At 38.0% G+C, this 22,330-nt stretch overlaps 1 protein-coding gene across 2 annotated transcripts in view; it reads left to right on the top strand.

Annotated features, from left to right (window-relative positions):
- Positions 1–18,490, top strand: part of arhgap5 (Rho GTPase activating protein 5) — a 40,133-nt gene extending 21,643 nt beyond the window's left edge. For both annotated transcript variants that reach the window (XM_083543577.1, XM_083543576.1), the window contains 4 exons: positions 6,378–6,455; positions 9,595–9,726; positions 15,487–15,592; positions 17,269–18,490. In XM_083543577.1, the coding sequence (XP_083399703.1) occupies positions 6,378–6,455; positions 9,595–9,726; positions 15,487–15,592; positions 17,269–17,608 (656 nt within the window). In that variant the 3' untranslated portion in view covers positions 17,609–18,490. The remainder of the gene's footprint in view (positions 1–6,377; positions 6,456–9,594; positions 9,727–15,486; positions 15,593–17,268) is intronic.
- Positions 18,491–22,330: the final 3,840 nt, after the last annotated feature.

The following is a 22,330-nucleotide window of genomic DNA, read 5'->3' as shown; positions in this document are numbered from 1 at the left end:
CCCATCAGATCCTTTTTTGTACTGACTTGTAATTTTGACTCTTGTGGTATGTCTTTTTTTTTTTGTGTGTGTCATGTGACGGTACCTGTGTGGTTGTCACGTGACAAAAGAATGAGCAACTTTGAACAAAAGTCTCCTGTACAGATCCTATTGTTTTTTTTATCACTTTACAAACGAATGAACAAAACGGACACTCTGAGACAACCCAGTAGTCCTAAGGCATATGAAAGATTGTCTCAAAAAGAACTAATCTTTAATGAACGATGCAGCAATCTGAAATATCAGAGTCACTAAGCTTTCTGTAGTGTTAGATGTGTTTTTGAATCCTGTGTTCTACACAACTGAATATGATTGAGCCAGTGGCCACTGTGACACCTTCAGCCTGGATTGAATCATTGAGAAGGGGCTCTCAAGATGCAACAGGGAGTTTGACTACATGTGTATGCATGTGTATGCGTGTATGTGTGTGTAGCCATATGTTTGCACTATTAGTGATGGGTGTATTTACGACTTCAGCAAGTTCAGGTCCACCACTCCTTTGACTTACAGCATAGCTTTATGGCGGCCGAAGTGCTCAGACACACCCGACCTCGGTGTAGGCATTGCTGTTTTTCCTCAAACTAGTGCACAACTATTGTGCACAAATACAAGCTTATTGGCTTGGGAAAAAAAGAAACGACAAGATCTGGATTTTTTGGTGTAAATACTTGTCACCTCACTTGATATAAGCACCGTTTTCAACTCAACGATTAACTGGTTTTCAATGGAAATCACAGATTTTGAATGAATCCGCTTCTTCCACTGCTTTAGGTGAGATTTAAGACTTATTCATCCGTGTGTGTGTATTAGTGTTCATCATCGCAAATAACAAAACGCTAAATCGGACTGACGATGTGAAATCTAGCCCAGCTGATCTATGCGAGGCAGCTATCACATGAAGCTAATTAGCAAAGAGGCTAGCAGCGGTGAGCACCAATCTTCCGACCTTACAGCAGAACGAAAATTGCACATCGGACGTCTGGAAATGTTTTGGCTACAGGAAGACAGACACTTTTCAACAGCAGGCGATTTAAAAAACAACAACTTTTCAGACAGTACCTCAAATTGAAACATGATGAATGTTTAGATGATCGGGATTCCAGAGCACAGCCTGGAGCTGTTAAGCAGCCTGTAATCAGTCAGGCATTTGAAAGTGTCGCACCATATGCCATACATAGTATTGGCCTTCCTTTTTTTGTCTGGGAAAATTAAAACAAACAAAAAAAAGGCAAGTTTTTTTTCTTAAAGCCTGTGTAGAAAATGGAACCTTAAATCAAGCGAAACAATATGATGCGCTACAGCGTATTGTGTGACACTTTAGCAATGATGTTTGGATGCTGTACCACTAATATAACAGTTTGGAGTGGACTGTATGCTTCTTCACACCGAACCTGTTTAGACTTCACACACCCGCTTGCTGTGTTTAATCGAATGACCTTTTCCAGGTTGCTCTGCAGTTCAGCCTGATGGACCTCCTGGGTAAAAAAAAAAAAAAAAAAAAAAAAGTAAACTGATATTAACCTTTTGTTGTATTTTTTTTTATTTTTTTTATATAAAAAAAAAAGCTAGCGACGCCGAGAATAAGGGTGTGGCAGCCTGAACGTTTTGGGTTCTGATGTAATCCTAAAGTCAATAGGAATACGATAGATTAGGAAATAATATCCTGAATAAAAAATGATGAGTCAGCAGTGTAAGGTGAGTTAGGAAGCCCAGTCGTAGTGGTGTAATTCAACCCGGAACACGTTTAACACCTATTACAGTGTGTGCGGTCGAGAGCGAAATCTTTGTGCTAGAGCAAGATGTGTGTAATGATTTGCATTGAATCGTAAAAGCCAGTTTCCACTACGGTTTAGGAGAAATTCACTTGGAAAGCTTTAATCTTTCAAGTTAAACCGTCACGGTGGGGGAGAAAATATACCAAATGCTTCCTTAAGCTGGTAACAGTATCTAAGGAGGGGGTGTGTACATCTATGCAATCTTCTCCGGTCTCCGTGTGCATAGATTTGAGTAATGTCTTCTGCTTCCTGCACACACTGACAGGCTTTTTATTGTACACGGGGGCAAAGCATGATGGTAATCTGTTGATGAAGTGCTGCAGATGGGTCTGATGAGAGGGCTCGGAGGGAGAGCAGAACATCCTGCTGAGCCACATGTAAATTAACATCACTTCCCTTCACCACTGCTTCCTGCCGCCCAGTTTTCATGACACGCTCGACCTTAACCTTCCTCTTAGCATTTGACTGAGTTACATCATCTTTGTCATCATTTAATTGGTGGGTCCTCGCAAAAACAAAAGGCCTGTAGGGTTTCAGCACAGCCGCAGCGTTATTGTAGGGAAGTGCGTTTGTGTCATAACAGGTACTGCAACCATGACGACCGTGATATTAAGGGGGTTGGATATGACGCACCTTATTTGTGTCTATTTTAGGATGGTTGGCACAATCACGATTGATTATGTCGCTTAAGGCAAGCAAGTACGTATGTAAACCAGGGCTGAGCAATTTGACAAAAATGTCATGTCATATAAGACGACATACAATGCGCATCAAGATATATTGTTGAAGGAGATAAGAGAGGATAATGACCAGATTGGTTTGAGATGTCAGGAAGTCTATGGTAACTTAAATATGTTCTCTTTACAACCATGGTGAGGAGAAAAGTGCTCTCTCAAAACATCAAACAGCTGAAGACCACATCAAGAACAGGAATCTGAGGCTTTCATGGGTACTAGATGTGTCCAGTTCATGGTTCTGGCTACAGCTGATATCTGGAATGGTTTTATATAAGGACAAAACATGTATTGCCTTTTTCTGGCTATACTTCTCGAATACCATTGCAGTAGCCTACACCCACAAGTTATGAGTGATGCAATTGTTAATAGATGATGGTTAGGAGGCATATCGTAGGATGGTATATTTTAGATTGTTCACAACTTTACAAGTAAAACACAGAAACCCCCTGGATAAGAACCCCTTCCTGATGCTTTCGAAAACATTACCAAATCGTTTTTCAATCAACAATCAATAGCTTGTTGGTATTGCACTTACCATGACAGCCCTGTAAGCAAGTCTGTCTGTAACAGCAAGGCCACTAAACACGTGTACACTGCTGCAGGGTGTGAATATAAAGTGTGATGAAAAAGGCAAGGTCACCTGTCAGTCAGCATTTCCGCAGCCAGACAATGTTGAACAGTTTTGGTGGCCAAAAAGTTTAAACACTGCAAAAAAAAAAAAAAAAGGTGCTGCTGACAAAGCCTGAGTGTGAAACTTGTGTTTTCACTGTATACACTGCCAACACCTAGTTTATTTAGTGCTGCAGTGTTTCCAAAACTAGGTGTGTAACAATACACAAAATTCACGGTTCAATACGTGTTTCGGATTTTAATTCACGGTCAGGTTCCATCTCGGGACGGTTAGGGGGAAAAAATACACAACATAAAATTGTTTGTTGTTTTTTTATTAACGCAGATTATTATTATTAACATTTTTGAACAACAGTTTACATTTAAAAATTTTTTTTAAATAAAATGCCTGCTTGTTTAAATAATATATAAAATAATATTTTATTTTTTATAGAAATAAAATAGAATAAATCACTAATGCAAAACACTTATGTTGATTAAATTGTGTAATCAATTAATTTGACATTAATTCAATACATTTAAATACATGGATAAATACAATTAAATAGTTTGCATCCGTGTAACTGTGTGTGCGTTTTACATTTAATATTAACATTTCTTTTCTTTTTTTTTTCTTCATTTTTAATAGATGTTCTACTTAACTGTTCTATTCATTTCAGCATACTTTAACAAGTGTCTTCATCCCTTCCGTCCTTCATTCGTTCACTCCTTCGATACGCGGAAATGTCAGGATTTTCTACTTTTAAGATAAATTCTTGAAGCTGGACATAAAACGGAAAGAATCCATAGAGCTTGCATTAGCCACTTCCTGGTTAGCGGCTAACACTAGCGCTATGGATTCTTAAGTGTTTTCATGCATACGCAGAACAAATCTTATTTCCGATACGGAGTGAGTAGCTACAGTGACACTGCGCTAACTCTCTTGTTTCTTTTTTTTTCTTTCCATTGGCATTGTTGTATATGTTTTCAAGTTTAATAATGATAATTAAAAAAAAATGCGCTTAAAGTGCAAGGCAGAGACTCAACACTTAAACACGTTCCTGGGGGAATTCAGATTTTAACTATGTTCCTTGTACCGTAAAATTCGGGTAAGCGTACGTGTCCTGTTACACTCCTACAAAATACTGTTCCTGAGCATGCGGATTCAACTCAGAGCATTGCAGAGGCCAACTTTTGCTAAGCAAAATTACTAGTAATATTCAGGAGATTTTTTTGGTATTTGCTCAACATGTTATTCGAGCTTTTGTTTGGCCAGTGTACTGTGTAATTGAAAAAAACAAGCATTGCAGTAGTACTTTATGGACAAAGGTTTGTGGACATGACTATAAGATGCGTATGTGTTTTTTGACTATCCCATTCAATATTCATTTTCCATTTGCTGTTTCAATAACCTCCATACTTCTGAGATGTTCTCTTAGATTTTGAAGTGTGGTTGTGCAGATCTGTGATCATTCAGCACACAAGGGCTTTAGAAAAGTCAGGTACTGTATTGATATAGAGTGAGGAGGCCTGGGGTGCAGTCAGCGTTTCAATTCATCCCAAAGGTGTTCAGTAGAGTTGAGGTCAGAGCTCTATAGCAGAGCTGGCTTTGTGCACAGGGGCATTGTCATGTTTAAACAGGTTTGGGTTTCCTAGTTCATGTAAAGGTAAATTTGAATGCTACCACCTCCAAATACATCCTATACAATTTCGTGGCTCCAGCTTGGTGAACCCAGTTTGAGATACATATGGCTGGAAAAAACAGGCGTCCCAATACTTTTGTATGATATATGATGCATGTTCCTCAAAAAAACAAACAAAAAAAACATTCCTATCAAGAGGTCATTTATAAAATGTATTGTTGTTGTTTAGTTCTTTAATTAATTTATTTTATTGTTATTAATGAATATTTAAATTTTTTTAACTGCCGTTTAAAGTTTATAGAAGGGGGCATCGATTCTATACAATGGCTGCTCTCTTATCTTTGTTGATATGATCAAGGTTCGGCTGTGATAGTACCCGAGGTAAATCGAGTCACTGCTTGGCTGGTTGTTTCCAATGCAAACCACATGACGTTAGATAATTGCTCAAATCAATCCGGCCCACATGACGCCACAAACTATATATCACTCAGTTGAATGAGAACAAGAAAGAAAAGCTCATCCTAATGGAAGTGCTTCACCTCGTTTGACTCCCGAGTAAGAATAGTACGTCGGATCGCCGCAATTTCCTGCACCTGTCTTTTGTGGAAACAGGTCTGTTTGTGCGCAACATTGTCCCTCACAGTACTACAGACAGACACACACAGTGCTACAGGCGCTGACATGTGCAATTATTCCAGGAATGTACATTTTGTTTTAAAGTTTGTTGGGCAACATTAAGTGACTAAACCACTCCAAAACTAGCAACCTAAAGCATTCCGATTCAAAGAAACGACCTTGTCTTTTATAGATGTTGTTTGTTTGCAGGAATTTCAAGTATGTGTATGCTTTAACAGAGATGAGTTTTGATTAGATAACATGAGGCGGTCTCATTCCTAGGCTCGTTTCCTGTTTTCCCCTTTTCAGAATGAATTACAATGAGTTGTAATGAATTTAAGGTAAACAATAACATAACATTACAAGTCAGTGCAATCAGTGAACGTTTGCAGTCTTACACTACTTTACATTACTTATTACATACTTTACAGAGGGTGTGCCTTGTGCCATTAAGGATTGATACAAAGCAAATAGAACCAGTTTGTAAGTAGTGATCATATACTGTACAGGAAATATTTCACTGTTATATGAAACAATGCCAAAGTACAGCCTTTAGCACTTGGACAGAACTGGAACAGGCCTATGACATGATAAATTATACAACTAACCATCTGACCTCCTGTATACCGCTGATATGGAGCTAAATTAGGACTCACTATGTAGGACAGATAAAAAAGAAAAAAGAAAAAGGAGGTTGAAACAGTCAAAACGGTGGGCCCTGTAATAGTACACAGTCCACACATTGAGAATTAGCCTACCCTTATTACAATACCTGCACGTTTTACAGGCGGATCTGTTTCTTTTCCATTCACAATCATAATCACTATTTACAGTGTGGACTCTAATCATTGGACTGCTTTATTTCATGTGGTACTCAAACTCTTGTGTTGTTTTGAGTCTTTAACTAGAAACAGCTTCAAAGTAACAGTACAAATGTATGTGTTTTTCCTTTGTTACAGGGCTCACCACAGAAGGCCTGTATCGTGTGAGCGGCAACAAGACGGATCAAGACAACATTCAGAAACAGTTCGACCAAGGTACTTAATCAGGAACTGCGCTAGGATGTAATCGCCTGTCCTTTCCACCAAATTTGAAACAATTATCAATTGCTGAGAAACAGTGTTGGTAGGCGGGTTAATAATTAATTTCTCTTTTAGTCGTCAGATTCCATCCTCTTTAATTCCTATAAAAAACATGCTTTCTCTCATCTCCCTTTGCTTTACACGCTTAATGTATTCACCAGAGAGAAACACAGCTTTTTACTTATCTAATGGCCTATTAGTCAAAAGAAGTTGATAGAGACATCAGTAGATAATAAAAATAGGACTTATTATGTTAATGTCTGACAAGTTTAGAGTCTATAAATCCTACATAGGTAGTTTCATTGTTATGTCTCAGCCAGTTTTTATTTGAAATTTCATATTATCCCCAGTTTGGCCATTTGCCAATTCCAAATTCCCACCCACCAGCTGCGCAACAAAACCACTACCAATTGGAGAGTCTGAAGGCTAATCTGTGCATCTTTCAAGACATACCCCAATCAGCCTCAACATTAAAACCATCCGCCTAGTATTGTGTAGGTTCCACTTGTGCCTTGAAAACAGATTTGACCCATCTGATGGTGCACTGTGGTATGTGGCACCAATACGTTATCAGCACTAGTCGGTTGCAAGGTGTTTCCTCCGTATATCAAACGTGTTTGTCCAGTAGACCCCACAGGTGCTCAAGTGAATAGTGAGCTGAGGATTTATGAAGGGGAAGTCAACAGCTTGAAATCTTTGTCCTCTTCCTCAAACTATCATGAAACAATTTTTGCAGTGTGGCAGAAAGCATTATCCTGCTAAATCAGGTCACTGCTGTTAGGGAATAGTGTTGCCATAAAGAGGTGTCCTGGGGGTGCTTGCCCATTTTTCTTTGTATTTTCTTCCATAGCATAGTTTTTTTAAGGACTTGCTGCCTCACATATCCTATTCCTTTAAAGGTGCTGTGATAGCAGCCATCAATGGTATTTATTTTCAAACTGCCGCTCTTGCTGCGGTCACATTACTATTTCATTATTAATCTTTTGTTTCTTTGACTCCCATTTAACACTTTTGAACAGTGGACACTGGACATACACGCTTAGTTTTGCATGTCGCTGTATGGGGGGGGGGGGATTAATTAATCGCCCGATTAATCGATTATCAAAATAAGCGTTACTGCCCACACAAAGAGATTTTTTATTTTAACATTGTCATATTTGGTAAGCACCTATTTTTACAGCATAACAAAGGAACCAGATGCCTGTTCTACCCCTTGTTTTTTTCAGTGTTGCGTATTTAACCAACTGCTTTTCGTTAGTCATGATCTGTTTGAACCAGGTTTACACTTTAGTGTTTTGTTTTTTTTTGTCTTGATTTGCTGTCCCAGACAAAAGCGCCACATCATGAGCAAACAATTCCTAGATAGGACAATGTCGTATGGCATGAAACTCACAGGACAGGACTGCTATGCATGTTCAGGGTTTGGCAACACTAGATACATCAGATTATTATCATTTAAATTCAAATACCTAATACCTTTACTTTAAGCGTATCAAAATAAACTACAAAATGCTAAATGTTTACAGATAAACTACTGTATTTTGAAATACTTTTACAAGGGGCAATGAAATTTCTTCAGATAACTTCCATCATTTGGTCTATTTGATCTGTTCCTTCATCATTACACTGACTCAGTTGATTAAGTAAACAACGTTTGATAGCAACAGCTTTTCGCTGCTCGAGTCACGCCACAAATCTGGCATATGCAACCAGTTAACAGAACAAATATTCACATACATAATCCCTGTGACCTCCCAGATGAAGGTTAGTTTTTAAGTAAGCAACAGTTGAATATTGAACAGTTTGTGAACGACTCATAATTGTATCCTAATTTAGTAACTTGATGTTTGGTAACTAAGGGCTACTTTGCATCAGCAACACTGACAAGTCATTCATAAGAAGACACTGATGGCACCAGTATTCATTACATCTAGTTTCTATACTAATGAATCATCTGATTGTTATTCATAAATATAATAATTTTATGTGTCAGGCAGTCATTCATGCAGTTGTATGCAAAATCATGATTTTACAGCTACTTCAATTCTGGGTTGATTCAGCAATCAAATATTTATTTATCAGTCTATTTTAGATTTTAAATGCACGCATCATAAATACTGATGTAATGAAAACGGAACAAGCTAACAGACTTTTTAATACCTAAAAGCTTATGCCGAAGAGTGCTTCTGTTCATGCGACACATCTTTAATCATACGTCTGCCGATAGAGGATCTTAATCATGTTATATAACGTGGAGAACACTGTTTTGTGCTTATGTTTTTCATTTTCGTGAAGATTTTATTGGAACTTTTCAGAATCCGGATAAGTATAATCTCACTCTCCAGTGTTCTGTATTGTTGAAAGATTTATGATTACACTCTTGATGTCACCCAAATGAGAATGGGTTCCCCTTTTGAGTCTGGTTCCTCTCAAGGTTTCTTTCTCATAACATCTAAGGGAGTTGTTCTTTGCCAGAGTCGCCACGGCTGCTCATCAGGGATAAACACACATTGTTCACCTTAACTCTTAAAATTCTGTAAAGCTGCTTTGAGACAATGTCTGTTGTGAAACACGCTATAGAAATAAACTTCACTTGACTATAATCTTAAAAGAAAATACCCAATGTCAAATTGGTTTCAGTATGGACAGTCTTTTCACAAGCAGCTATTGGAAATAGGTTTTTTAGCGGAAATACAGAGATTTAGTTTTTTTGTTTGTGCCCATCAGCTCATCAGCCTGTTGGATCGTGCAAATGAGTTGCTGGAGGACGACCAGATTATTCAGCCATCCAGAGTTCAGTTTAAAAAAAAAAAAATCTGTGGGAATCAGTTGCCTGCTGGCCAGGAGTCATTATCCTGCCTCTCTGTCCATCGAATGTCTGTTTTCTGTGTTCACTATAAAATGAAATCTACTTCGACAGCTGTCATTTCGCTTTCAATTCACCCTTTTGTTTATGCTTTCCCTGTTTCTCACCATCATTTTTCCTTACTCTTAGTCAGTACCTTTTCTGTATCTCTCTCCACACCTACTCATTCTGTCTTTGTTATCCTCTCTGTCCCTTTTCACTCACCCTTTCTGTTGTTTCTCTACATAGACCACAGTGTGGATTTCATTGTCATGGATGTTGCTGTGAACGCTGTAGCCGGGGCACTGAAAGCTTTCTTCGCCGATCTACCAGACCCTCTTATCCCGTACAGTCTCCACCCTGAGCTCGTAGAAGCAGCTAGTGAGTATCTCTTCTCTCTGTTCTCTCTTTGTCTTTGAAGATGTTCTATTTGTCAGAGATCGTTTGCAATGTCAGGGGGCTGCAACTGAAGAGATCTGCATTCGGATTGCCGAGAAATTGTTAAATATCTGGAATGAATTGCAATGAAACTCTTCCTTGCTTGAGCTTAGGTAATAATTGTGTCTGAATTTGTTGTCTTTTCATATAGAGTGCTAGAGCTGGGCGATATATAAATATACCCCTAATGATACCCTTTTGTAAAACAACAAAATAAAATGTGATCACTGAGTGCGCTAGCCTGCCTCCCACCTCCATGTGTAACACTGTTTACAGCAGGGTAGTCATGGCAACCTGTTTCTCAACAGTTTACTACTTAGCTGTAACTCACATCGACCACGAGCTCCATACGGTAGTTAAGAGTAATATTTGTAGCTTAAGTGAAAATAGTTGGATAACCAATTTTAACAATTATTTTAAATGATACCTCACCGGAACAGTTTTATTAAAACAATATTCTGTTTTTCTGTCCAGGATAATTGGTGATTAATTTAGACATTGCAGATATTACATGTCTGGAACACAGCCAGATTCTCGGTGGATATATTATATTCGCATGAAATTAAAAATGCCCCCCCCCTGATTTTTCTGGTTTTATGTATCCAGGTATAATGAAAAGCATCTGGTCCTTATCAGGTCTTTAAATAGTTGAACAAACACTATGCGACATATTACACTGTCATTATTATTTTTTTTTTTTTACAAAAATCATGCAGAAATGGAGAAACCACACTTAAAAAACTAAGCACACCTTATGACTCGATAGCTTGTAGAACCACTATCACTAGAGTAATAACTAGATCTAATCGTGTTCTTTATAACTTTAACAATGTCATTCTGGAAAACATTTGACCTATTCTTCTTTAGAGTGTTGCTTCAGTTCATTAAGGTTTTGTGGGCATTCGCTTAAAGTCCTGACACAGCATTTCAGACAGGTTGAGGTCTGGAGTTGTAAAACCTCGATTCTGTTGTTTTTTTCAGCAGTTCTGTTTTAGGTTTGCTGGTGTGCTTGAGATCATTGTCTTGGTGCATGACTCAGTTTTGGCCAAACTCTAACTGTTGGCAGATGGCCCTCATATTGCAAGCTGCCCACGTCCTGTAGATGCAAACCAAACCCAAATCATCATCCCTCCATCACCATGCTTGGCAGTTAGTATCAGGTGTTTGTGCTGATACCATATATGCCAAATAATGCGAAACATGTCCACTTTGGTCATGTCTCTCTAAATTACCTTGTTTCAAAGATCTTGAGGTTTGCTTAGAGGCAACTTTGCAAACCTAAGCCGTGCTGCCACGTGTGTTTTTTTTTTTTTTTTTTAAAAGAAGAGACTTTCTTCTGGCAACCCTTCCAAGCAAACCATACTTGTTCAGTCTTTTTTCTATTTGTACTGCCATGAACTTTTACATTGAACATGGTAACTACACGGCTGTAGAATCTAAGGTGTAATTTGTTCAGGGTGAATTTGCTGGGACGTCCATTCTTAGGAAGCCCTGCAACAGTCTTGAATGTTTTCCACTTGTTAATAACGTTCCTGACAGAGCTGAAGATGTTGAGGTTTTCGTTGGGAGTGATGAGGATGTACAGGATTAGAAATGAGTTTATTAGAGGGACAGCGCATGTTGGACGTGTTTGGAGACAAGGTGAGGGAGGCGAGATTGAGATGGTTTGGACATGTGCAGAGGAGGGACATGGGGTATATCGGTAGGAGAATGTTGAGGATGGAGACGGTTTATGGATGTGGTGAGGGAAGACATGCAGGTAGTTGGTATAAAAAAGGCAGATGTAGAGGACAGGGGGGTATGGAGACGGATGATCCGCTGTGGCGACCACAAGAAGAAGAAGAAGAAGAAGAATGTTCCTCACTGCAGAACTTTAAATAGTTGGAAATGGCCTCATAACCTTTCCTAGATTCCTCCTTGGCTTTGTGTTAACACACACACACCTGATTGCTCTTCGACTTTTATAGAGGTGGTCACATTCGCTAATGATCAATTAATCAATGGCATTTGATTAGCAGCACCTGGCGGCTACTTAGCCTCCTAAATCCTGTGGAAGCAGTAAAGGTGTATTTAGATTTTCAACTGATGGCTTTTCCAGTTTGGGTTTATTTTTGTAAAATAAATAACGACACAGTGTAATATGTCTTGTGTTGTTCATCTGCGGTTGTATTTACCAAATTCTAAGACCTGCAAAGGACCGGATGTTTTTTTTTATTTTTTTTTTTTTATGTCAAACCATAGAATGTAGAAGCATTTTTTAAAATAATCTTACAATTTATTAGATTACAGATACAGGATTAATAGCATTGAAACTACCTTTGCATATAAATGTAATTAAACAATGTTGTTAATTACCCAGTAAAGCCAGCAGCTATTTCTCACTTTTCATAACGATGTATTCTTTCTGGTATAATCGAGGATTATGATGAGTTTTCGAAGCACTCACTAGTCAGCATTTTTCAGTGTTGGACGGTAAGAGAGTATTTTTTACATTTCAGAGTTTTTTCATTTCAGAAAACTTTGACCTCGCTACATCTTAATGTTATATTTACTTATACTTTTTACTCGAATTTTTTATATATATACAGTGAGGAAAATAAGTATTTGAACACTCTGCTATTTTGCAAGTTCTCCCACTTAGAAATCATGGAGGGATCTGAAAGTGTCATCGTAGGTGCATGTCCACTGTGAGAGACATAATCTAAAAAAAAAAAAAAACAGAAATCACAATGTATGATTTTTTAACTATTTATTTGTATGATACAGCTGCAAATAAGTATTTGAACACCTGAGAAAGTCAATGTTAATATTTGGTACAGTAGCCTTTGTTTGCAATTACAGAGGTCAAACGTTTCCTGTAGTTTTTCACCAGGTTTGCACACACTGCAGGAGGGATTTTGGCCCACTCTTCCACACAGATCTTCTCTAGATCAGTCAGGTTTCTGGCCTGTCACTGAGAAACACAGAGTTTGCGCTCCCTCCAAAGATTCTCTATTGGGTTTAGGTCTGGAGACTGGCTAGGCCATGCCAGAACCTTGATATGCTTCTTACAGAGCCACCCCTTGGTTATCCTGGCTGTGTGCTTCAGGTCATTGTCATGTTGGAAGACCCAGCCTCGACCCATCTTCAATGCTCTAACTGAGGGAAGGAGGTTGTTCCCCAAAATCTCGCAATACATGGCCCCGGTCATCCTCTCCTTAATACAGTGCAGTCGCCCTGTCCCATGTGCAGAAAAACACCCTCAAAGCATGATGCTACCACCCCCATGCTTCACAGTAGGGATGGTGTTCTTGGGATGGTACTCATCATTCTTCTTCCTCCAAACATGTTTAGTGGAATTATGACCCAAAAGTTCTATTTTGGTCTCATCTGACCACATGACTTTCTCCCATGACTCCTCTGGATCATCCAAATGGTCATTGGCAAACTTAAGGCGTGCCTGGACATGTGCTGGTTTAAGCAGGGGAACCTTCCATACCATGCATGATTTCAAACCATGACGTCTTAGTGTATTACCAACAGTAACCTTGGAAACGGTGGTCCCAGCTCTTTTTAGGTCATTGACCAGTTCCTCCCGTGTAGTTCTGGGCTGATTTCTCACCTTCCTTAGGATCATTGAGACCCCACGAGGTGAGATCTTGCATGGAGCCCCAGTCCGAGGGAGATTGACAGTCATGTTTAGCTTCTTCCATTTTCTAATGATTGCTCCAACAGTGGACCTTTTTTCACCAAGCTGCTTGGCAATTTCCCTGTAGCCCTTTCCAGCCTTGTGGAGGTGTACAATTTTGTCTCTAGTGTCTTTGGAAAGCTCTTTGTTCTTGGCCATGTTAGTAGTTGGATTCTTACTGATTGTATGGGGTGGACAGGTGTCTTTATGCAGCTAACAACCTCAAACAGGTGCATCTAATTTAGGATAATAAATGTAGTGAAGGTGTACATTTTAAAGGCAGACTAACAGGTCTTTGAGGGTCAGAATTCTAGCTGATAGACAGGTGTTCAAATACTTATTTGCAGCTGTATCATACAAATAAATAGTTTAAAAATCATATTTTGTGATTTCTGAATTTTTTTTTAGATTATGTCTCTCACAGTGGACATGCACCTACGACGACAATTTCAGACCCCTCCATGATTTCTAAGTGGGAGAACTTGCAAAATAGCAGGGTGTTCAAATACTTATTTTCCTCACTGTATATATATATATATATAAAACGGCAGTATTTGTTACCTTAAACTAAATACAAATATTCTGTTAAATAAGTACCTCTTACAAGAACACAATCTTACTCCACAGTGCTTGTGAGAGTTTCCATGGAATAAATGTTCTCTAAGTCAAGGTGTACTTTTTTACTTTTAATGGAGTAATACTTAAGCAGGGGATTTGTACTCGTACATTGACACTTTGTCCATTGCAGTTTTTTCTGAAACTGGAGCTGATGTCCTCTTTCTGCTGCCTTCTATATTCCACTAAATAGTACACTGAATATTAATCTTCTCCTGGATACTGCAAACTCGAATAAAACCTTATAGGACTCAGGATCCCTCAAGATCTTTGCAACTCCCTTAACGCTACACGACTCTTCAGCATCCAGCTGTGGATGTGTAATGACTCATCATCAGTCATGCTGATGTGATGCAGCTAGTCATGTGATTAGGGCTCAGCTAAAAATATGAGACACAATTGCATCTATTTTATTTACGGAAGAAAAAAAAGAAATGTTAATAAAATGTTGAAAGGTTTCCAAATCCAGAAAAGAAAATTTGAGTGGATGTTTCTGTGGCCACCTTTTAGTTTCAAAATGTAGCATAGTTTAATAATAAGCACAGGTTTTTAAGATTGGATTTCGTTGTATTTGAATGCCTGCTCTCTTTAGCTCACTAATAATTCCCTTTAACTAAAAGCACGTGCTGGGTGAATCAACACATCTAAATGTGTCTGTGTTAATGATGATACAGCCAGCAGCATTTTTGTGTCTCCAGCCTCTTGCTTTTGCAGGGACAAAGAAATCTGTCCTGAAATAAATTCTATCTTCATTCTATAATCCCATCCTCAAGGAAGCTGGTGATTAGTAATTTAAATGAATGTGTATTTTGTTCTATTCGCATTCATGGCATAGGGTTTTTTTTTTCCCCTTAAGCTAGGATTTCTCTTCCTCCTGTTTTTTTTTCCTCCCCAAGCCATGATGTTGGATCTAATCAGTCTGGTATGACGTGTTCTTGATATCTGTGTAAGGCTCTCAGCAGTAGGCTAATGCCGCTGTGCTGCATTGCATCTCTTCCTCTATGTGTGTGTGTGTGTGTGTGTGTGTGCCTCTCTCTTTCTCCATCTGCATCCATGCCTCATTTTACTGTCTTATTGCTGGAGCTTCTGCCAGATTTCCAGTCATCTCTTCTCACTCAGACAGCTTTTGTGCAGCAAAGCTCTGAGCAAACATTTTTACTCGGCGACGTCAGCGTCAGACTCGCAGATGTGCCCGCGACTAGTTTCACACCAGGTTCAACTCCAGCCTTAGCAGGAAGTCAGATGACTTCGAACCGGTTGGGAGACATCATTAAACCTGAAACCGAAATCATGATATATAAATATGTTGTAGGACATAATTTTTTTTCGATCGCTTCAAGAAAATGTTCTAAAAACAGGCAAGATGAATGATCTCCATGAATCTGATGCATGATGCTTAATGCACTTTCATTACCTTGCAGAAATAATGGACCATATCGAAAGGCTGCAAGTGCTGAAGGACATCGTGCGGAAATTCCCGTCTGTGAATTATGAAGTTTTCAAATATGTGATCACTCATCTCAACAGGTAAACAAAGAAAGAAAGAAAGACAAAAACCTTTAGTTTTTCCCGGTTGCTCAGTGAATGCACACACATTTATTTTAGTATCCCTCTGTGGACCTTCCACAGAAATGTTTTCACCTTAACCTTAACAATGAGGACTAGCCAAATGTCCTCACAGGGTCTAAACAGTCACATTTTCCTGTTTTTATGAGCACATTTGGCACACAGACACACACACAGACACACACACAGACACACACACAGACACACACACACACACACACACAGCTGTAATTTTGGTCTTAGCTGTGAAATGACCAGTTCATTTAGTTTTTAACCCAATGCTATAACTAAGGCAGTATATTTTATTCGTTATATTTTATCCCATGTACAATGTACAACGCAATGGTCACTTGCTTAAAGATGAGAACTCCTTTTTTAATACATTTTAATTAATAAATGTTTGTTATTATAAATGTACTAAACATTTATCTTACAGCTCCAGGGTCTTGCTTAGACACAATGTGAAAGTGTTCAGTGCCTGTGATGGAAAAAATCTATAAAAAAAAGAGACACCCCTTTTCCATGAAAAACATTCATGTGCACCTCGGGCTTGGGATTTATTTATTTTTAATTACATTTTGAACACAGGCCTTTTGAATACAGTTTTTTTTTTTTTTTTTTTTATGCCTTTGCCTTTTATCCGACATAAGCTCTTCGTAAATGGTTCATTTCTCTCTCAAAGAAGTGTTTAAGGTTTTTTTAAATGGCCGTATAAACTCCTGCTGACAGACCGTTTAATTGGCTCCAATCATGGATAAAGACCATTTTTCAGCCACCAATTATCTTCAAATTTCTGTACCCAAGTGTAGTAGCTTATTAAAATACATTGCAAGACTTTAGCGATAAAGGAATTTATAAAAACAAAAAAAAGCCGTTCATTTTAGCAGGAACATCTGTACGCTTGCACTTTATGCAGCAGAAACGAACCCTAAAATCATGCACAGGTCAAGAGCTCCAGTTAACGGTCAGATTAAACATATATTGTGACGTTCGATCTGAACAAGAGCTTTTGACCTACACGATTTTTTCTACACTGCTGGTAAAGTCCTGGGATTTTCATAGACAAGAGTCTGTAGAATTTATACAGAATTGGCCAAAAAATAAATAAATACTGTATAAGCGACAGGTCTGTGAGTGAAAACACATTTGGATGTCTTTTGTACTGTTAATTACATTGTGCAGATCTCAGACGTTAATCTAAATGAGTTTTGTGGTATCATTATGGCCATTTTACTTGCATGGATAAAAGTTGCACCGCCAGGCTACTTCTGTTTGAGCCTTGAGGAAGGTCTGTATTTGCTCCATGGGCACCGTACCATTGCTGCCCCAGCGCTTTAACCCCAACCTCATAACAAGGTTCACCAGTCTTGGGTGTTGTTTAGTTTGACAGGCAGCACACTGCATAGAAACTACATAGGTGTTATTTTACACCCTACGTAGTGAGCCTATAGAGGAAATAATCAAGCATTTGGGGTTTGGCCTCAGTAAAAAAATCTACCTAGTGTACATTGATGTATCGGGTTACACGAAGCATTGAGGACGATGGAAAAGTATTGCATGTGAGTTCTAAACAGAGCATGCGTCACATTTTCAGCTACGCAGAAGTAACCGAGATTATTTACTTTTCTTCATTTTAGGGTGAGCCAGCAGAGCAAGACCACGCTGATGACAGCAGACAATTTGTCCATCTGCTTCTGGCCGACGCTTATGAGGCCCGACTTTGAGAACAAGGACACGCTGTCCACCACCAAACTCAACCAGTCGGTCATCGAGAGCTTCATCCAGCAGTGCCCATACTTTTTCTACGGCGGAGAAATATTCGAGCCTCCGGGCGCCATGGGCAACTCGCCTCCACACTCTGGGCACATGGGACACGTCGGCCACGGCATGGTGGAGTCACTGCTGGCTTTACAGCTCCCTCCACCACTTCAACCACAACAGATTCAACACCCTCTGCCCTCCGAACCCCTCATTTAACTCGGTCTTTTTAAAATGGGAAAGGGAAAAAATAATTTTTTTTTAGCAAGATAATGAATTCCCATCACAGGTCACATCATTGTGACTGGAAAAAAACAAACAAAAAAAGGAATAAATAACTGATGATTTATTCATGAAATGTGGGGAACTGGTCTTGCCAGACTGCAAATATAAGGAAGATATATTTATACTAAAATTTTTTTTTGGTTAAAGACAGTTGAACCATTCTCCTGTGTACACTACATGCACAATCTATTTTAATGGCTTTATCTTGCATCATTATTATAATTTTTTTTTTGTCTGCTTTTTTTTTTTTTTTTTTTTTTTTTTCTTCATAAAGACTTTTTCTTTTTTGTAGAAATCTATTTCTAAAAGAGAATGAAAACTAATGTGGTGATGGAGTCCTGAGCACATTGGACTGTTGGAATAAGAATTGCAACACAAAAAACAAAATCACACAAACACAAAAAGCAGGTGCACAGCAGCCAGGGATGGACACCAGCAGTAAATATCACGCTCCTCACATTCTGAAAAGCCACCGAAAGGGGAAAAAAAAAAAACTCCACTGGAACTTTTTGGCACATCGGAGAAAAGCAGGTGTTAGACTATAGCCTGACTCCTCTCTCCTCCTTCAGTCTGTTTTTAGACCTTTTTTTAATTATTCCCATTTTTTTTTTGTTGTTGTTGTTGTTTGGTTTTATTTCCAAAATCATGCTTTTGCACACCAACATGCATTGATGTTCTTTAACTAAATTTGCATGTCATTTGCCACTTGTAATACCTGAAAGCTAGAAAAAAAAGACGTACAACCTTAACTGTTTTATGCAACTTTCTTTTTTTTTTTTTTTTACTCAATCATATTTGAGGGAACATGGGGTAAAACAGGGGTATATATATATATATATATATAAATATATATATATATATATATATATATATATATATATATATATATAAATATATATATATATATATATATATATATATATATATATATATATATATATATATATATATATATATATATATATGCTCATTTTATCATGCCATAGGTTAATTTTATATAATTTTATTTTAGTTTTCTCTTAATAGAGAAAGAAAAAAAAATATATATATATATGAATCTAAATATAGAAATAAATATATATATATATATATATATATATATATATATATATATATATATATATATATATATAGTCTGTGAGTGTGAGTGTGTGTGTGTGTGTGTGTGTGTGTCAGCACAATTTGCTGATAAAAATCATGGGGTACTGGAGCTCTGTATAATCTTGTAAAACTTATAATCAGATTTCTTTGTGGTTTGCTGTACTAAAATTCGGACTTAGATGAATTGACTGTACTTAATATTTCCCGAGATAAAAAAAACCGAGAAAAGATAATGCTTTTTTAAATTCTTTTTTTTTTTTTTTTTTTGTAGATGGTACTGAATTTTGTTCCGCTGTAACAAGATGCTGCTTAGAAAGTTTAGTCTTTGTGTGGAAACTAGCTCGACACAGGCATGGGTAGATTCGAAAGATGGCTATGAGGAAAGCTCATACGTGAAAGGCTGGTCAGAGAATTAGTCAAATAGTTTCTCAGAAACTTTGTAAGATGACAAAAATTTATATCTCAGCCAAATCAACCTAACAGGAAAAGGGCTCAATAGGTTTGGGGGACGCGCACTGCTGCTAGGATCCCATTTGTGTATTTAGAAGCAACATTTGTCCATATGACCTGCCTCATACAAACCTGTTGTACAAAACTGAAAAGAAGATTAACACCATTGCTATGTATTATAGTAAATAAATGATTTTGACAAATCAAGTTCATCTTGCTTGTTTTTGTTAGAATGGTGTCTTGATAGATAGATAGATAGATAGATAGATAGATAGATAGATAGATAGATAGATAGATAGATAGATAGATAGATAGATAGATAGATAGATAGATAGATAGATAGAAAGAAAGAAAGAAAGAAAGAAAGAAAGAAAGAAAGAAAGAGAAAGAAGCCCTACAATGGATGCCTGAGCAAGATAAATGAACCATGGAGAAATTGTAAACGGTTGCTGCTCTAAAGCCGTGTGCTTGTATGTCGGTTACCTGAAGAAGAGATGCCACCAGGATGCGCTATAGGACGAAAGGAAGCCCATAGAGACACTGTGATCTGTCTGTTTGATAATTGAGGGACATAACAAGAAGTTCAAGGTATTGACTTGGCCTCTTAAAGATCTCATTTGTGGGATGTGTCCAAGCTATCGAGGCCTCACCTCAGGATTTAAAGACTCTGCTGTTAGTACCAGATATCAGAAAACCCCTTCTTTAGAGGTCTTGTGAGGTCCACGCCTCAACAGGTCAGAGCTGTTTTGGTGACAAAAGGGACCTACACAATATTAGGCAGGATGTTTTAATGTTCAGCCTCCTTGTGTCTTAACTATGGAGAAAGCTTGTAAGTTTGATCTCAAATATCGATATAAATACCTTTGTATCTTTTTGCATAGCTTCAATCTGTAGGTACCATTTAAAACCATTTCCTCCCAAATATTAAGCTTTATTAGACTTGACCATGGCAATTCTGCTTATCACCATGTTCACACTGTAGTCTGATGTTGATCACTGTTGCGCTTGGAGCCCTCTGGTGACCAGCTAAAAGGAAGTGGACCTCATTGTGCCTTTCAGTGGACACGCTGCACCTGGAAAGGAAGGGTATTGTGCAGTGGGCAAATTGCATTTTCTCTATGTCGGAGGGCTTCTTTCTTCACACAAATGTTCTTTTCCCAGAGTGCATCCCTAAATAGTTGTAGAGTGATGCCACCATTAACTGGGCTTGAATGACAAGCTGTCTATATGACACAAACATTCTTACATTTAGGGCAGTGGTGATCCAAGCTATGAGGATCTGTAAAAACTGGGATATGCAAAAACTGGGGAGTGGTTGGTCAGTGATTAAGGCTCTGGATTACTGTTGGAAGGTCGGGATTCAAGCCACAGAATCGCCCAGCTGCCAATCTTGGTGTCCTAACTCTCTGTGCTCCAGGGGTGCCGTATCATAGCTGACCCCAGCTTCCAATCAAGCTGGGATATGCAAAGAAAGAATTTCACTGTACTGTAACAAATAAAGGCTATTCTTTTTAATTAAATTTGTAAAGAAAAAAAAAAAAGATCCTTGTCTTTTATTTGTCTTTGGCTCAAAATAGAGAATGAGCAGACAAAATTGGGTGCAGCCATAAAAACGCCCAATGATATTCGCGTCAGCAGTCGGTGTTTTGTGCGAAACGACAGATCTACAAATCATTTCTATTAATTCAGTGTCAAACAATTAATGTAATAGTTAAGGCTTTTCAAACACTGGACATTTTATTGTGATTTAATAAAAAAGGACATACTGACTTCTCCTTCACTTTGTTCCATCACCATCCACATCCATGACTGTTGCTCCCACATCAGGAGGAAAACATTTTAGTCTGGGACATGAGCTGAATGCCTGTGTCTATATAAAACACCTGCAGGAGTTACAGTTCAGAATGAACCACAGAGCGGAACGCCACCATCAAATGAGTGATGTTTCCAAGGATATTGGACTAACACTCACATATGCAGGAAATATTTCGTCTTGCTTCTAATATGAAATTCTTCTACAAAGGATAGTCACAAAATATATGCTTATGCTCAGTCAAGCTGCGCAAAGAAGCACACATTTGTCTGGAATGTCTTTGTATGCTGTAGGGTCACAGTTTCATTTCTCTGGAACTAAAAGCCCCAGACCTGTTCCAGTAATTCTGATGTTAAAAAACTTGAGCACTGACTATAACCTCATGGACATGTTTACTGTTTTTCTCAGCTGCTTTGGAGCATTTCTCAAATCATCTTTAAAACTGGCAAACCAGTAAACGCACAAAACATTGGATTTCTTGCAAAAGTCTAAGTATTTGTGTCAATGAACATTCCCATCAGAATGAAAAGTCCTTTTGTTATTGTTCACAAAAAAGATGATCAAAATGTTTAGCCATGTTGTCAGTATGATGGCGCACAGTTTCAGGATTTCTTGATATAAACTACGGTTTGGATTGCAGCGATTGTAAATGCACAAAAATTGGACTTCCTTATGTTCGGCATCTATGAATTTCAGCAGCACAAATTCATTCATTTGATTGCATGTTTGATTTATATTGATTGTAAGAGACCGGACAGGATTCACACTTTTACTCTACTGTACAACTGTTCCTTCGTTTATTAGTTGTTCATCAGTTTTCAGAATTTAAAACTCTCCAATTGAAGGTTCACAAGATTCACCTTTGACCTGTTTTAGACATCTATTTGATTATTGGTTGATCTGAGTGATATTGTTCACTCACCTTCATTAGTGGCAATCAATATTCATCTGCACAATTCATCAATTCAAGTCACATTTACAATCACCATTTTGCATTTGATGACTTATGCAATGAACTGATGCTGAGATGTTTTGGGGGTTATAACCTATTCAGGTGAAACCTGTATAAATATATTTTGATCAACACGACATAAACAACTGATAATGTAGGAAGCAGCAGACACTTGATTAATTTAATGTACAAACGTGTTCGCAATTTAATCAAAGCAACAAGAAATGTTTTTATGATGAGCACAAGTGACTAAATGATGTGGAGGTTGAACAAGTAGTTTTGAGAATTTCATTTCTGATCTGAGAAACGCTCCAAAGCAACTGAGAAAAACTGTAAAGAC

Source organism: Silurus aristotelis, assembly GCF_946808225.1.
Source record: "Silurus aristotelis genome assembly, chromosome: 6".
Taxonomy (NCBI): Eukaryota; Metazoa; Chordata; class Actinopteri; order Siluriformes; family Siluridae; genus Silurus; species Silurus aristotelis.
Note: the sequence above shows the minus strand (reverse complement) of the source record. Positions and strands in the feature narration are given on the sequence as shown.